At 45.0% G+C, this 17,947-nt stretch overlaps 2 protein-coding genes across 3 annotated transcripts in view; one reads left to right on the top strand and one right to left on the bottom strand.

The window, feature by feature from the left end:
• Positions 1-17,947, bottom strand: part of LOC142063012 (uncharacterized) — a 313,397-nt gene that overhangs the window by 133,129 nt on the left and 162,321 nt on the right. The gene's annotated exons all lie outside the window — the stretch shown is intronic.
• Positions 1-17,947, top strand: part of LOC142063009 (vascular endothelial growth factor receptor kdr-like) — a 142,134-nt gene that overhangs the window by 65,592 nt on the left and 58,595 nt on the right. For both annotated transcript variants that reach the window (XM_075106285.1, XM_075106284.1), the window contains exons 9-11: positions 1,200-1,375; positions 13,892-14,042; positions 16,967-17,072. In XM_075106285.1, the coding sequence (XP_074962386.1) occupies positions 1,200-1,375; positions 13,892-14,042; positions 16,967-17,072 (433 nt within the window). The remainder of the gene's footprint in view (positions 1-1,199; positions 1,376-13,891; positions 14,043-16,966; positions 17,073-17,947) is intronic.

The following is a 17,947-nucleotide window of genomic DNA, read 5'->3' as shown; positions in this document are numbered from 1 at the left end:
CGCTTCATTCTACAGCAGTGGGGTCTTTAGCAACCCCACCCAACACCTTATACACCTTTGACTGTATGAAATCCCCTACAACAGCTGGCATGCGTTTGCCTGTCCTGGCCAAGGAGGTGGCTTGGGTGAGCTAGCACCTGCACAGTGCACTTGTCCTTGGCCAGCTGGGTGCCACGCGGGGGTTCTGGCAGTCAGCAAAAGGTACTGGTCAGGGTTCACTGCATTTTTTTGAGCAGTGAAATAACATGAAATTCTCTAATAGTCAGGCCACTGAAATCAGTGCTGCCAGGAGATATTTTTAATTGTTGCTGTTATTTAGGAGATGGAAGAGGTTTTGTGAGTTGAAGTGGGGACCGTCTCCCTTTTCTCTGCCAAGGCTTTGTTCCCGGGGCTCAGCGTGGAGCTGCTCGGTAGCTGCCTGGGACCACCAGAGCTGCCTTTCTTGCACGTTCGAAGACGCAGCTGTTGATGTTGGAGGTCTCTCAGTACAGTTGTTTAAACGACTGTAAAGGAGGTTTCCAGCATTCGTAGGCAGTAGGACCCATGCCCCAGCTCCTCCTTCCACCAAGCCTAAAGCTCTGCGTGTGGCAAAGTCTGACCTATTTCATATTCATGACCACAGCCTGCATATCAGATTAGCAGCAAGGAGGAGTCTGCTCATGCAGGCTCTGCTATCGTACTCTTAGCTAGAGAAGATTCAGGATTGTGGATTCCTCACTGACCTTCCTATCGACTGAAATTCTCCAGGTCACAGACTTCAGCTTTTTCAGAAACAGTAAAGGGTCATACGTACATATTGAAAGACAATTCTGCTTAATTAATATCTTGTTTTAAAACTGATGACATAAATTTTGGCTAACCCATGATTTCCTGCACTTGGTATTGCACATCCAGCATAATTTGGGGGCATCTACATGTACGTTTCTGATCGTAGTTGAGCATGTGAGAGGCACCATTCATTTAGATCCATTAAAATACCTTTTTCCTGTTTGTTGGATGAAGCCATCCCATAGCACTGCAGATGCTACTCAGTTTTAGCGTGGAAGGATAAAAGGAATCGATGTCCATTTCAAGCAGTGGTTATGTTTCCCTTGCTGTTTCCGAAGGATGACTCTCCTGTCCCTAATACGGGTAACAGGTTTTCTGAGGGCTAACATGCATGCAGGCACATGATGAGCCTGGTGGGACTTTCACAACAGGTACAAAGACGGCAAACTGATCAAGGATAACCATACTTGCTATGAGCCGGATCCAATGAAGTACAGACTGGGCATAAGAGATGTGAGACCGAAGCATGCTGGAAACTACACCATCGTCCTCAGCAACGCAAAATATGGCCTCTATAAGAACCTCACGATGCAGCTGGTAGTAACAGGTAAGGCCTTGATGTTTATAATGACTTCTACTGGGAGGTTTCTCATTTTTAGTGCGTCCTACTTTAGCAGTCAGCAGGAGCGGGTGGCGTTTCCCCGTGTTTAGCTGACACGAGCTGATAGAGCACTGTGCACAGATTACCACCTTACCTAGGAACCACTGAAGATCCACCTCATTTCACCACATGTTAAATTGAAGCAACAGAATGGAGAGCTGGTATGAGGAGTTAGTCTGAAACTAGGTCATCTGAAGTCACTTTCCACTGAGATATTGCACCTCTGCAATAGCCTGCAGCACCTTTGTGTCAGGCCAGTGTCTCCGCAGAGGGATGCAGAAATGGCTTGAAAGTGAACAAACTTAACAGGACTTAAATTTTAATAGGTGCTTGTGGAGATATCTAGTAATGAGGTCTTAGAGCTAGGGGCACAGTTTCCCAAGAGAAGCGATGGAAGTTTTATCCCTTTAGATTAAAAACTAGCTTGGGCAAAGCACTGGAGAGCATCAGTTGGGACAGGAAAAGTCCCAAGAGTGCTGACAGAAGGAACTAGATAAGCTACTCTGTCTTTTATGTCTCTCCATCATCCTGCTACAGAAATACTTTCTAAGTCTATATTTTATGTATTGTCATTTATCTGCTGCGAGCATTTTAGAGAGAGGTTCATTTTCAGGGGAATCTAGAGAAAACTGAAGTAAACTGTGGCGTGCGCTGAAGCCGGTTCGCTTGACATAGAGGGAAAATAGCTATTGGAACCACACTTATTAATCTGCCTTGCTGGGATAAGGGAAGAAAGAGGCACATTGTCTCTTTGTACATCCACTGCCTCTTTTAAACCATTGAATTTGGCAGCAGTGATTGAATCATGAGGCCAAGTAGGAGTTCAGCAAAAGTTAGCTCTGCTTGCCTTTGTATTTCCTGAGGATCACTCAGGCAGTGAGATAGATAAAGGCATTGAGATAGGTTTGCTTTCTTTTCTGTGGTGAATTCTTTTCTCCTTACCCTCTTTACACCTAAAAATATTCTCAATGTTCCTGTTTGGTGTACTTCTGTACTGTTGCACCATGTAACTTCCAGCATTTGTTTTTCTCATTTCACCTTTTACCTTTCTGACAGGAATAATGCCTAGCAAATGGAGAACTTGCCACTTAGGTGCATTTGGCCTATTAAGAATGCTAAATAAGATACGGTAGCTTAAACCGCCTTAAACATTACATAAACTAACGTGTGGTTTAGGTTTAGGGGTGGAGAGAGCTAAGAACATGCTTATGGTCAGGTACCGCAGCTCAGCTGATGAGCAGGAACGTGTTAAGCTGCGGTAATTTGTTCACTTGAGATTGTTTATCCGTACAATGGTTTTGCGGTCTTGTGAAGAGAACGGAAACATTCAAAGGAAGAGAAAATTAAGAATGATAATAAACTATCTTGTCAAGGTAAATATTGGTGTTTGCATGCAAAAGAGAATGTTTACTTGAAGAGCAGCCATTCCCCAAATAGGCATATAAAAAACAAACAGAGCTCGTCTGTATCAGCAAGATGCTATTTCAGGATTAAACCATCCCATGCTCTTCACTACAGTACAAGCCTTTCATCTCTATTGTATGTACAAGTACGTGGTATCTGTCTCTCGCACACGGTGCATGCCTAGCGTGGTGCTCATTGTTAGCCTCTCCGAGAGGTCAGCCCAACAAAGACTTCAACTGGGAATAATTATTTAATTGCAAAATCACCATTTCTCTGCAAGCCCAGCAGCTGCAGGAATGTTACCAACTGGAGAAGGTGCTGCATGGCGAAGCACAGGAAAAATGAACAGCAAGTGTTTCTTTTCCGGTAAAAGGAAGCCATCCCAGAAATGTGAGCAAGCAAAGGAAGCGATCGGCCGAAGAGTGCCATTGTTTCTAAGCTAAAGGCTGCAAACAATGAGGGTATTTGCCTTGATGGTGGACAGGACTGACCCCAAACACCGATGAAGTCTCTCTTGCCCTTGCCAGGCTCTTCTCTGCGGCACTAACCTGACCTGCTGCATGTGAAGCACTCAGTCTGAGTGGGTCGTTTTGCTGAGGTGCACGTGGGTAGACACCAAAAAAGGCAAATTTTGCTCTTGAAGCTTATCCAACAGCTGCAAACTGCCTTTTTTCTCGTGCTTTCAGTTAGAGAAAAGGGACTGCTTTTTCAGATCTGGGCATCATTTGTTTCATTTTCAAAAAAATTCTGAAGCTTCAAACTGAATGCAGGTTTGGATTCTTCCCTTAACTGCTCAACAAACGACCTGACACTGTATCTCTAGCCATCAGACTGATATCCCGGTATCGCACCTGCATAGATTAAGTAGCCTGGAGTTTCAGCAGACACTTAGACATGGGGAAGGAGACCAAAACACACTTTCTAGCCATTTTATGCAGGGATTACCTTGGCCACCACTGAAACAGAATCACCTCTGAGCTGGGCGGGGTGATTAATGTCTCTGCTTAGAACCATAGGCAGTCTGCAATTACTGAAACTGGAATTTGAACACAGGGATTAGCAGACGATGGAAAAATCCTCTTGGGCTTGCAAGTGAACACAGTGGTGGGAGCATCAGTTTTGCCTCATGTCTAAAAGGTGGAGCCTGCAGCAATTCAGCAGCCGATAAGCCTCACGCTGGGTACAGAGCCATGTGCCATTTCCCTGTTACTGAGGAGTAACATTTCTTTTTGAGTAACAGCACGGCTTCCCAAAAGCCAGTCTTTTAAACTTCAGAGCCGCATCTGTGAAAGTGAGTTCTGATCTGTACTATTAAATAGAAGATGGAAAATTATTTAAATAGACTTTTGATTGAGAAGATAAATGTAATTTGAATATGGTTTCTTTTGCTGCAAGGGAAACGCTGCACTGAAGAAATTATAAGTGAGCGTACGCCCCCCTCTCCCCTGAGTCTCTTCAAAATAATACATCATTAACGTTCCTGAGCACCACAGATAGTATAACTAGCAGTCAGCGTGCTGTAACAAACCCATCAACCGCACATTTGAACTAGGTGTAGAGGAAGTTTAAAGTGAATAGTTTTGTGAATTGTTGTTCACAAACAAAGTATAAATAGGAGCGGGACTTATTCATCAAATTGCACTATATTAATTTTTGCAGTGTATTTTATTCAATAATAATGACAGCAGAAGAGAACCCTTTCAGAAGGATGAGAACAAATAAGAATTCATCTGCTTGAGCCCTGCAGGACAGGAGCTTATGTGCTGTGCATCTCCTGACCTGCCAGAAGACCAGCACTGCTGCAGGCTTTCCGTATATTAATTGGTAGCAATCACAGTTGTCCTGACATAAAGTGTACCCTGTATGTGCACGGTACTTCACTTCATGGTAATGAGTGAAATCTTAGGAGCTATTTCCCCCCAAAGTTTGATATGGCCATAAAACTGATGAGTATCTGCAGAGTGCAGAGGTATCAATTGTCTCAGCTCCACAGAAGCAAGAAGCAGCAAAACGGGCAACTAACTGATAGCAACGGCGGCCCGAGGTGAGGACCTGCTTGACAAGATGCAGGAAGGAGCGTGCTGCCTGGCCTGGGGCAGAATCGTGCTGCTATGCAAAAAATGTCTCTTTAGGAAGTGGTTTAGCTGTGCCTCTGCTCACCCGTGCTCCCACTGCAGCTGGAATTTAATCTTGCAGGAGCACATATCTCCCTTGTGGAGTCACCTTGGCTCATTGTAAGACTCAAGTCCCCAGGAGGTAGCTGACTCCATTTTCAAAACACTCCTTCTTTACATATTTACACATCAAACACTGTCCAAGAAGCGGCGGGTTGCTGCGTTTTTGTTTTGTTTGATTAAAGTCTTATTGAGAAAAGCTTCAAGAAAATAATGTCCTGAAGATTTTGGAGGGGAGGGAGCAAGGAGAAGGAACAATCCTAGCAAACAGCTGGTGGCTGCACATCTGAGCCAGCCAAGAAGGAGAAGTGTGGGAGAAAAGAGTTATTCCGGGCTGGAGTACAAAGCAGTTTCAGAACAAAACATAAACAAAAAACCTCAAATCTATTTATGGGCAAGCAGGCTGCATTTCATTCTCACCCTTGTACAAGTCATCTGCATCTATCAGGGTTCTTGCTGAGCCCTTATGGAGCAGTCAGCATGCTCTGAACACCACGTTGTGAGTGAAGATTGTATTGAAGCACAAGTTAATTCAAAAATGGGATGAATAACCTCCTTTACCACTTTGCCTTTCTTCTTTGTCGCAAAGTTTCTCTCCTGTGCTCCCTCAAGGCTCTTCCAGAAATATTGCTGTGGGTTCCAGCTGCTCTAGTCAATTGAAATTACATTCCCTCGTACAGTCCTTGATCCCACAAGCTCTTGTGTTGTATCTATAAGAAATGCAGGATTAAGTGCTAGAAATAGCCTCTACCGTAAACAGTAGTAATTCACAGGCTCCTTATGAATTCCCTCTCTCCTGGGCAAGAACTGGAACAAAAGGGGCACGTGGACAATCCACATGTGCACTGCCATGCCCTCCTTGTTATGTCAGCGAGGCGACCGGCTATACCTCGATTTGTTACTAGGGAGAATTAGTTCCAGAGCACTTAACGATACAGATGTTGCTCTAGTCTGTAGTCAGGCCAGCTCTTCATATTTGGTTTAAAATCAAAGGCAAAGGGAGTTCTGTGCCTGACCTACTTTGGCTTGCAAGGGCTGAGTTGACATCAAAGGAGTCCCCAGTGATCTCCATAAAAGTTCATAAATATGCGGTGATCCATGCGAACAATACCCCATCACCTCAACCAGACCCAGAAATAGTCTGAAGAGGGAAATGAGCCTTAAGGATGAGGTTCATACATTTGAGCTACACCAGTTCAGAGAAAAAGAGCTCGTAGAGTGATGGATCCCAGTTAAAGCCAGTTGAAGACAGAGGGGAGACTCCCACAGTCTGTTGTGCGTGGAAGGGCCACTGAAAGCTCTAAGCTGGATGCTGTTGCATTGTGAGAAACATGAATTTCTTCAGATTATTAGTGCAATCCAACTGATGTTTTGGTTAAAGCACTGAGCCAGATATGAGGAGCAGAGCTACACAAACTGATCTACCTTCACCTCGCCTGCATGCTTCAGATCCTGCCAGGACTGGTTTTCCTTTGTCTATCATATCCATCTCCTGCATGGCTCCTTGGAGGATGAACCATTCAGGAAAATTCAAAATAGAAAATCTAATATTCCACCCCCTAGGCCAGCCAAGCAAACTAGAAACCCCAGAATAAAACACAGCCCGTCTCCATCCAACCGCTGTTCCAATGTGTTCCTCCCCAAGCCCGTTGCTTTGCTTTCCTCCCAGGTACTGGCAGCAACAGCTGTGGCCGATGCTTTGGGTGGGCAAGACACTCAGCTGAGAAGAGCAAGGGCAAAGAGATGTAGTGCTCCAGTCTACCCTTCAAGTCTCATTTATCAGACCCAGGCAGGAGAGAAAAAACGGACTTTTTCTGGGAGATATATGAAAGAAAAGAAAAAATGTAGCAGCACAGATTGCAGTGGGCCTTTCCGGCACACTAATTATTAGCAAATTATGAAGCATTTTCTCACTGACATCATGCAAACCCTGCACAACACTTGCAGCTCCTCAGTCCAGCCTCCACTCAGCCTCTGTGCGCTCCCAGGAGAGCCCCTAATGAAAAAGTCAGATGAGCTATTTTCATTTTGTTGTAAGTAGCCAAAGCAATTTTAGGAAGAGGAAGGTGGGGGCCTGCTGGAGTTTGCCAGAAAAATCTGAAGCATTCAACTCACGTCTTTGCAGCAGCAATCTCTCTCTGACAGCCCTTAAAAACCACAGTGGTGGGGGGAAGTCGGAAAGGGGCAGCATGTGGTTTCCATGCCGTCTCTCAGCCAAGCCTGCAGGTATATTAACTGTTGTTTTTCTCTTTTGAAAAGCAGGCAAAGGGGACAGAGACAAAAATCCTAGAAAACTGCCTGCTCTGCTAGAAATTAAGCAGTTCATCATTACACGTCTGATTTTGAACTCTGTTTAGCCACAAAAAATAAGATGGGGGGAGACAGGCAAGAGGAAAGCCTTTTTTTTTTTTTCCCCAAAGCTTGGCTGCACCAGGATTCAATGAGAGATCCGGGAAAGGTAGTACAGGACTGGAAAAGACAGCTTTCCTCCTACAAGGTGAAGGCAGATACATACAAAAGGGATAGTACAAGGTCAGAAAAAAACCAAAACCAAGCTGCTCTGCCGTTTTAACAACAAAATTCCCTGTAGAGTAGGTCCAGTGCCCTGTGATTTTTCGTAATATCTATTCATACAGTATCCAACTGCACAGTTTCTCTTCCATTTGCTTCCACCCTGCTGGCATTCCCAGCCCCTAACAGCAGGTTACAATAGAGCAGCAGGGTGTGTGCGCTAGAGATTAGGCAGGCAACCAATAATCGGTGACCCTAATTCTATTCCTGGCCGTGGTATTGACTCACGGAGAGATTTTGGCCACCTATTTCATCTTGGCATCTGCTTCCTCAGAGGTACCGTGGGGACAATGCCGCGCACCCACTTCACAGCAGCCTTGTATGTAGTGCTGCGCAAAATAAAACAAAAAAAGCAGAGAATGAAACAAAGAAAACCACCCAGACAAAATCAGCTGGGGTCAAACACAATGTTCTGTTCAGCCTGAAAAAAAAGTTTGTTTTCAGTTCATTTAACTAATTTTTTTCTTTCTTTTCTTTTAACAAAAAAGAACTAAAAAACAAACCAAAGAGATCACTCGTAAGCCGAGCACAGACAAGGTGGTTTTACTCTGGGGGAAAGAGCTCTAAACTGTATTTGAAGGGGGAGAAGGATAAAGCCAGGCTCACTAGAGATAAGCCTGAGGGTGGCACACCAGTGTTTGAGGGATGGTGTGCTAGCAAGGTGCCTCGGTCTGCCGTCTCAGTGGAGTTAGGGGACGGAGATCCATGTGACAGCAAAGATACGAGGGTTATGGATGTGTTAGAAGCTGCGGAAACACCTGAGAATGGTCACGTAGGAATTGGGGCTTCTCCCCCTAAAAAGGTGGCAGAATCAACAGCCCAAGTGAGGTGCATCTACAGCAATGCACGCAGTGTGGGCAACAAACAGGAGGAGATGGAAGCCATCGTGCAGAAGGAAAACTATGATATAGTCGCCATCACGGAAACATGGTGGGATGGTTCACACAACTGGAGTCCTGCAATGGATGGCTATAAACTCTTCGGAAGGGACAGGCAAGGAAGGAGAGGCGGCGGGGTAGCTCTGTATGTCGGGGAGCGTTTTGACTGCCTAGAGCTTGTTGATGGTGACGATAGGGTTGAGTGTTTATGGGTAAGAAGGAGGGGGAAGGCCAACAAGGCAGATATCATGGTAGGACTCTGTTACAGACCACCCAACCAGGATGAAGAGTGAGACGAAATATTCTATAAGCAGCTGGGAGAATTCTCACAGTCGCTAGCCCCTGTTCTTGTGGGGGAGTTCAACCTACCAGATGTCTGCTGGAAATACAATACAGCAGAGAGGAAGCAGTCTCGGAGGTTCCTGGAGTGTTGGAAGATAACTTCCTGACACAGCTGGCCATGGAGCCAACTAGGGAAGGCACCCACGGACCTGTTGTTTGCGAACAGAGAAGGACCTCTGGGTGGTGTGATGGCTGGAGGCTGTCTTGGGCACAGCGATCATGAAATGATAGTTTTCAGTTCCTGGAGAATGAGGGGGTTTAGCAGAACCGCTCCCTTGGACTTCCAGAGGACAGTCTTTGGCCTGTTTAGGAGCCTGGTTGACAGAGTCCCTTGGGAGGCAGACCTGAAGTGCAAAAGAGTCCAGGAAGGCTGGACGTTCTTCAAGAACGAAATCTGAAAGGCGCAGGAGTAGGCCATCGCTCTGTGCCGAAAGACAAGCCAGCAGGGAAAAGACCGGCCAGGCTGAACAGAGAGCTTTGGCTGGAACTCAGGAGAAAAAGGAGAGTTTAGGTCCTTTGGAAGAAGGGGCAGGCAACTCAGGAGGAGTACAAGGATGTTGTGAAGTTATGCAGGGAGAAATTAGAAGGGCCAAAGCCCAGCTAGAACTTAATCTGGCTACTGCTGTAAAAGACAGTAAAACCATCCCTGGAGATGTTTAAAAGACGTGTAGACGTGGTACTCAGGGACATGGTTTAGTGGTGGACTTGGCAGTGCTATGTTAATGGTTGGACTCAATGATCTTAAAAGTCTTTTCCAACCTAAATGATTCTGTGATTCTATGAAACCTCATCCTCTTTTTCCCATACTGTTTGACCAGTCCAAACTTGCATTAATGAGTTTCCTATCTACCATACAGAATATTAACCTAGCCAAACTTGCAGAGCGTATATTTCCATTAAGTACCATCAAACATCAGACGAAAGATTCTAAAGTGCAAATGATTTTTGCTTTTGGGAAACAGAAGATAAACAGAAAACAAGTCGCCTCTCTATCAATAGTTTTAATGAAGCTCCATGTGCAGCAAAGTGTATTAGGTTGAGACTAAATGCTTCACTGGACCACTCTGTTATTTTAATGATATGCTTAATGCGAAACGATTTTTTGAAACCCAGTTTAAATGGTAGTGGGGAAGGTACGTAAACAGCAGCTCAGTCAGGAGTCACTGAAAGGAAAGCAAAGTTTTTCTAAAAAAAGCAGGGAAATTTTCTATGTGCTGTCCTCTATATCTGGATGCTCCTTTGGGTGACAAGCGTGCAACCCCACAGTAACATCCACAACAAATTTAGAGATAGAAGAGTCTCTTGCAAAAGGGGTAATACCAGAGGGTTAACGTCCTAATCCTTGTACATATTATTTGCCCCTAATGTCACAAACTAAAGATAACACTAGAAAGTAAGGTGAGATTTACATAATGCTGATCAATTTGAAATTTACAGTAAGCAGAACGGCTTTTTGATTGCATTTCACAGTGCAGCAGCAGCAAAGTCTTTAGTTATTCAGGTCAGCTCTCACACCAGCAATTGCACCTCTGCAAAGTGAGTTGGGGATACAATCACACTTTAAGCCGGAGAGGACAAAAACCCATTTATTTCGATACATTTAAAGCCATTTGAACACTGCGCGTTCCAAACTCAGCCAGAGACGGGAAAGCTTTTAAGGTTTGTTTGGCTTCTGCTTGAGAAAAATCAGCCTGGGGAGGGCAACGGCCATGGGATGGGAGGCGGAGGCTGAAAGTAAGCAGACAGATCTTGGTGCAGGAGGTAGTGGGAAGCAAGAAGCGGGATAGCGGAGGATACTTCATGCAGGAATTAAGTGTATTTAAAGATACCCCCTCTTGCAGTTCAGCACTACTGTAGCAGGCAGGACTGCCAGCTGGGACCAAGGCTCTACAGGAGGGTGTTCAGAGAGCCCAAGGACAGGATAGCAGAGGGTGCTGTAGGTCAGGCTCTTGGCACAGCCACAGACCTTCAAGGAGAAAGGAGGACTCTGCACCGCTCTTGCTGGAGGAGGCAAGGTGCGCTGCAGGGTCCGTGCAGAGGCAGCTTGCTTGTTCACTCAACTCCTGTACTGCCATTAATCCAATGCCTGCTCAAGCTTTCTGTTCCCAACAGCTTTTTTTTTTTTTTTTGCATGCTTAAAAAACAGCAATGCCCATATAAATGTATGTGCATTGATGAAATCCACAATTCAGATGCATAATTTAAGGTGCAACCAGAAACGTACTTGGATTTTGGCAGCGCGTACAAATGGATTCATACCCCAAGCCTTACCTCACACCTAAACATGAGCGAAGATAAACAAGAGCTTGTGCATAATCCACCATGCTGCTTAGCAAGCCAACATGAAAGAGAGAGCAAAACACCGTTTGGAGGAGGGAGAGAGTTATCTGAGAAATACACTACTAGGTGTCCCTTACATAACCACTGGCTTTAGGCTAGAAGCTCCTCGTCCCCGCCACGGTAGCGCCGCAGTGAGAGCCCTTTGCAGAATGACACCTGCCACCATCGCAACCTTTGCAGGGAAAGAGAGAGACGCTTATTTAAATGGCTTCCATTTCTGCGTGTCCTGCCCTTAATTAGCTACGACCCCACACTAACTGTGTTATTAGGCCCTGTGAAAGGAATGTGGGGAGGCGTTTTTAGCCAGCACCTCAAGTTCTAAGAAAATAATTGTTTAAGCCTCATAAATAATAATTATTTCAACTGATGAATCATTTTGACTCATTTTAGGTTTCAAGTAATATTTAATAGTGCCATGCAGTAAAGTAATTGTGGAATTAAGAATTCATTCGTCACTTGGGTATGTTCCTTTTTGAACTAGATCAAGTTAAAATTATTATTTCTTCTTTAGAAGGATAATTCAAATGACAGTCAACAGGTTCATCATTTCACCAAGAGTACAGAAAAATCTCCTAATATTAAAGGATTGCAATCAAACCTTGTCCCTCCATACTTTCACACACACAAAAACACGCAAACATACTCTCTCCCTCCCCAGGTGTGTAAAGCTTTGTTCCTATGGCCCAGAAAACATAACACTTGTGTAACCTTTCACACTCAACTTAAGAGTCTCTTTCTCCAAGTGAAAATCATGCTTTTGAGGTCAGTCCAGACACGCCAAACATAGGATTTGAGACTGAAAAGAAAAATGTTTGAGATAATGAAAAATGTGCTTCTCTCTCCAGGGACTTTTACAAAATTATTTTTATGATCAGAAATAATTTACCCATGGGAAACGAGATGCCAGTTATGAGGAAATTCAACATTAGTCTCCATAATTTGTCCTGTGAGCTGCTGACAAATCTCAAAGCACTCGATCAGCGATAGGTTGCGTAACCCAGAGCGATGTGGTGCAGGAAACCCTGTGTCCATGTTACAGACGAGGACAGGGGTTTGAGAGGCCCTAACCACAGCCTGAAATACTCTCCCGTCTGCTCCCCTCTTCATCTTCTCCTTCACAACAAGACAATCCCTCCCCCTGTCTGAAGGGACAAAGGAATGAGGAGCGGAGTTTTGGAGCTTGATAGAACATCATCTGCAGGCAGAGGGGGAAACAAGACTCAACCAAAGAGGATCAAAAAAGTAAAATGGAACACAAGAGCAAAACCGAACAAGGCCTGTCATTTGTGTTTTAAAAGTGAAATGTTAATCAGGACCTAATGAAGGTTCTTTAAGGCAGCTAATGTTTTACTATAGTATGGGAGTTAGGATACGGCTGAACCAACTGCAGTCAATACTCCTTTCATGTGGTGGAGAAGGAAACGCTGACGTATTTTCAGGCAATGATGAGGTCAGAAGATCTTTCAGAGTCTGACCTGGCAGCCATGAGAAATGGAAAGCAAGGATGCCACCAAGACACAGGAGCAGCCTGGTCAGCCCTCTCGTAAGAACAGAGGGCTGGAAGGGAAAAAAGCTACTAAAAAAAAGGGTTCAAGATTGATGAGGTGGGCAGTAGCTCATATTTATGTATCTGGGGCCTCCTTGACAGCAGAAAAAATAAGTTAACCCGAAAAATAGAAAACTAATCTACATTCACTTCCCAACTTGTCAAAAGCCCTCAGTGTAAAGCAGCCGCACTTGGCTGCACAGAGGTGTCTCACAGAGGGACCCCGACCAATAAATCTGTTTGATTTCCTGTTATGAGAAGCAGACAAAGAGATATGGCAAGGGATGGGCAGAGCTGTCTGCATAAGGGAAGAGCCTGTGCTTTCACCCCAAACTCAAACCCACCCTCTTCGAGGTTAGGAAAAGTTCAGTTCACTTTGGGGACTTTTTAGCATTATTTCTCATTTTTGCGTGTTCCCGTGGGAGCTGGAAGTAGAAGGGACAAAGCATTTCTGTCCTGCTGGCAACAAGCAGCCTTGAAAGTGTCACACAAAAGTTTGTTCTTGAGAGATTTCCAGTCCAAGGGTGTGATCTTGCAACCCCTCCAGATGTGAATAATGCGGTGACATTTTTAATGGTCTTGCTGGTGGTGAGAATTTCTTGGCATTGCTCTACAAGATTTTTCTCCCCACCGCTTCTTCCTTGCTTTCTTCGCCCCTTCGTCCAGTGCACGTTGCACATAAACAGAAAAGGAAAGCAAAGTTTTCAGATCAGAGAGACTTTTTTTTTCCAAAACCCTGGGGAGAACCTGCACAATGGTAACAGCATTGCAGAACAGCAGCTGTTTGATAAGGTTCCTCTCAGAAGGTAATATCAGAAGTCAAATGCTATTTTGCCCACAGTACGTAGACTAACAGCCTGACCCTGCAGTCCCCGACCAATAGACGTTTCACGGCATAAATTTTCCAGAAGTATAGCCGGTCCAGGACAACATTTGAAAGCTGTTAGGATGAATGTGGTAGCATTTCAATGTATTTTCTGAAACACCACAACTAATAGCCATGTTCCTGCAAATGTATACTTTCAGTATTGCTGGTAATTGCTCTACAACCACAGCGACCCTCACTAAATCATCTCTAAGTGATGACAGCGAAAAGTTTCAAAGCCTTTGATGGAAACAAGACCATGATTATGGATGTAAATTTGCTCTTTTGAGTTTATTTCGTTATTGGTGGTATGTTTTGGTTTGTTTGTTTGCTTGTTTTTAGAGAGACCCAAAATCTATGAAAAGGAAACTGATTTTGATAAGATCGAGCGGGTGGAATTAAGAAGCAAACACAAAATCCAGTGCACCGTAAGCGGGAATCCTGACCCGAAGATTGAGTGGAAGTGGCAGCCCTGCAGCCTCACAGACACACTGTAAGTGGATATTCCTATGAATGAACATGTTGCAAAATAGTTTGGTAGTTTCAAGTCAGTTTTTCTTTCCAGTACATCTTATTTATCTTAGTTAAAAACCACAAGCACTGATTCCCCACCTAAAGATCTCAGAGGTTATGAAGCCACCAGACGACTAGTTGCATATGATCTTCTTGGAGTTACAAGCACCTTCGATATTGTCAGAATTGTGTCAAATAAGTTTAAAGTCACTAAACATCAGGCTTGAATTTTCTTTAACTTGACCAGCAATGCCCCTCTGACTTACCAGGATCTTTTCTTACACCTCTTGGATGCAGCCTACATGGTTGACAAAGAAAAAACAGATGGGTGCTTTCTGTGGAGACGTAATAGGCTTTTTTCCCCTGTAAGAGCTATTGTCAGACAAATCTGCTAAAGGTCTGGCTTCATTTAGTCGCCATACAGAATTTATGCCACTTCCTAAGGGCCGTCTTCACTAATGCACATGAGCATGGGCTCCAGTGGCAGCATCTGCGTTGCAGAAGCTGGAAGAGGTAACCAGGCCTTCACGCCTTACTGAGGACTCTTTGCTGAAGTCTGGAGGCAGCCTCAGGTGTGAAGATGCAGAAGCAAATCACTGCATCAAAGCTGTCAGAAAGGAAGGAGGCAAGTTAAAACACAAGATGCTTTTCAAGATTCACCTTATACAAGAGGATATTTTCTTTGCTCCTGCTGTTATATGAGCAGAGGGATCTATAGAAAGAGGTCTTGTCTGAGGTCTGAATACTTCCCCTGGTAGCCCCAGGAGACACGTATAATGTTTCTGACCGCACTTCAACTCTTTCCTGCAATGAGAGGGCTGAAGTCAGGTTTTCCATCCATAAAAAAATGAAGGCAGGTCTAGGAAGCAAGACAGAAAAGTGCTGGATAGTTCCTTATTTTCTCACCATTTCAATGCTTTTCCAAATGCTGTGAAATCTTGAGATGGGAAAATCACAGAGAAGCTCCTTTCCCAGGTTCTCTGCCACAGCAGTTGCAGCGATGTTGGGTGATCTAGTCTCATGTTGGGTCTAAAAAGTGACCTTGTGTCCCTCCACAAGGGAAGTAGCCCATTACCTCATTTAGGTACACTGTTCACGCAGGAATAAAATGGCAGAGATTTGTAGGCTTAGGTGGGGCTGCGGGCATTGCAGGTCAGCAGCAGGCATACAAGCTGCTGCTTCAGAGGTGTGCAACACGAGCAGAATAGAAACACCATAAGGAAACAGGTTATGCATTCTGTAGGGAAGCCACAGAGATGGCTTGAAGTCTTTTCCAGACCTTTCTGTCTACGGAGACAGAATTGGTCATGAATGCCGAATTAAGCCAGATTCAAACCAGTGACCTGTTGGCAAAAGACCTCGTATAACCCTTGTTCCAGCTCCCTGACTCCCTGATCTTATCAATTTAAATACAATTGCAGAGTGCTGTCTACCTCTTCTGGCCTCTGGGGCAGCCTTATCTTTTTCCAGCAGAAGCTGTAGAATTCCTGTGGGAAATGACACAGACCCCATTTCCTCCTGTTGTCTCACTTCCTCTCTCTCTCTCTTTCTCTCCCCCCTCCTCGCCAGTGCACTTTGAATCCCAAAACACTATCATTGTTCCTTATAGCTGTGATGTGATTTGCTTCCTTTGAGTTTTTCCCTTCATCCTCAAGATAGAATTGTGCCTTGCAGGAAGTCACTCAAGACATCTTCTAATTAGGCTCTTTTGAGAGCTATAAACCCTCCCTTGACCCAGGGTGTTACCCGTGCGTCTTGCGCAGATTTGCCCATGGCACGGCTGATCTATGGATTAGGTTTCTGCAGCATCAGCCTTTGGTCATCACCTACAGAAGTCCATTTTCTCCTGTATCTGAATCTGCTACAGTGAGCTCAGAGGCCCCTGAGACCAGCCATGGGAAGTGCGGTGCCTCTGCTGAGGCAGAGGAGGCGATAAGGACACTTTTCTGTCGTGCACCGTGATGACCGGTGCAAGGCGCGATTGCAGCTAGTTGTGGATCTGAACTGACTTCACTAACTTGCCGTCACGGAGTCACAGTTCGTAACGCCCAGCTATGCTGGACCGGAGCTCAACTGGCAACTTTAAAACGAAAGGCTTCCTCGAGTGGACAGCTGGCAGCACCCCTGGTCAGGATGCCTGGAGCGCTAGCCGTGTCGAAGCCTTTGCCCTCCCAAGCGTGAGGCAGCCTGGGTCTCTGCTTATCTATTCCAAGGGTTCTAGTTAAAGAAGAGAAAAAAGCCTTTTGCCTCGGGTGGTGCAGATACACCTTTCCGCATGATGTGCTGTGTACGCTGCTCTCTGCCCATAACTCAAAACCAAAGATTGATAACTGGGATATGGTTATCCTCTGGGGAATACGCAATATTAAAGGAGCCTTCTGCTATCGTTTTCCCACTATTTACCCATTCTAATCCCTCAGCCTGCACTTCATGTTGGAAAGCTGAGCAGACAGACAGACACGCTGAGCAACATCCACCTCCCCGCCGCTTTGAATGACTGGCATTTTGAATTTTGAAATGCACCGCAACTGCTAAAAGAGCACTTAAAAAGCCACAGCTGCACTGAGTTGGACTATAACTCATATTAGCCAGATTAAACTCACATGATTTAATTAGTTGTCCACTATTTTCTATTTTCAATCTCCAGAAAGTTTGGGGGGTTTCCTTGCCGGTCATATACTGATCTTTGTCTACCTCTGTCAAGGTGCTTCGTAAATAATTTTGAAATGTTGCATTGGAGGAATAGCGCAGTTTCTCAAAGAGGTAACAATCCCCAGCTTTTAGGATTTTTTAAGGCCTAAGACTGCTGCCTAAGGATGACATTCTCTCTCTTAAACAATGCCTCCCTGGGTTATCTGCAGAGAGTCGGGGTCTTGAACATCACCTTTGCTTTTCTACCTCCAGATGCAACCCTGACGGGCAAAAAATTGTGGTTCAGGAGAACATGTCCATAGGCAACACGATCAGAAGCATTGAAAATATAACCATGAAGCATGGGGATAAAAGAAAGGTATGTGTCTGATAAAAATCAGAGCAATGATGTCATGGAATAGCAGTGGGCTTTACGGCGGGGATGCTGCGCTCACACGGAGCTCTCTCCCCGCAGTTCCCAAGCTCCTGTGGGTTGTTAACATGCTTTAAATTCCACAGCCCTGGGATCATTTTTAGATCTCTGCTGTTTATAAATGCCGGGATTCTGGCAATGATGTCACATACCCTGTTTAAAACTCTCCAAAGACTTTTGGGTCAAAAACCTCTCTGTCTCCCTCAGTCTTGAGAAAGTGTAAGGCTGGTTCAGTGCAAGAGGGGTCCTGTGAAGCGCACACAACTGATAAGGACTCTGAGTTCATTAAAATGCTTAGCACTTAGAGAGCACTTTGTACTCCCCAACCTTGCCTACTCTCCCAGCAGCAGGAGTTAAACGGCTGTGTAATTTAAGAGGCCAGAGATAGCTGGCCTGATTTTTAGAGTGTGTTGGTGCCTGCAGTACCTGCCTGTTTCGGCTGGACTTGTCAACGTTTCTTTACCCGTTTGGGTTGCCAACCACGTTCCCAGCCAATGATGGTGGGAAGACCTCCTTCCTTCTACACTTCCCTGCCTTGTTCCCCTTCCACACAGCACCGGGAGCACACTTCCTGCATGAACTGCAAAGATCCCAGCCATGAATTACCTGTTAAATGCCTCCTGGGTACCTGTGGTGACACTGAGTGATATCGTTTACACACATCCATGCTAATCCTTGAGAAATTGCTGAACTGTTCTGCTCTAGATTCACAGACTTCTGGCTATGCCTTGGAGAAGACGCTGTGGTCTGGCTCAGCCAGTTGTTTTACCCCTGTTGGACTTACAGAGGTTTGTGGCTTTAGGAGTGGTTTTGCAGCTACA

The sequence above is a fragment of the Phalacrocorax aristotelis genome, chromosome 11 (assembly GCF_949628215.1).
Source record: "Phalacrocorax aristotelis chromosome 11, bGulAri2.1, whole genome shotgun sequence".
Lineage (NCBI taxonomy): Eukaryota > Metazoa > Chordata > Aves > Suliformes > Phalacrocoracidae > Phalacrocorax > Phalacrocorax aristotelis.
This window is presented reverse-complemented; position numbering and strand designations above follow the sequence as displayed.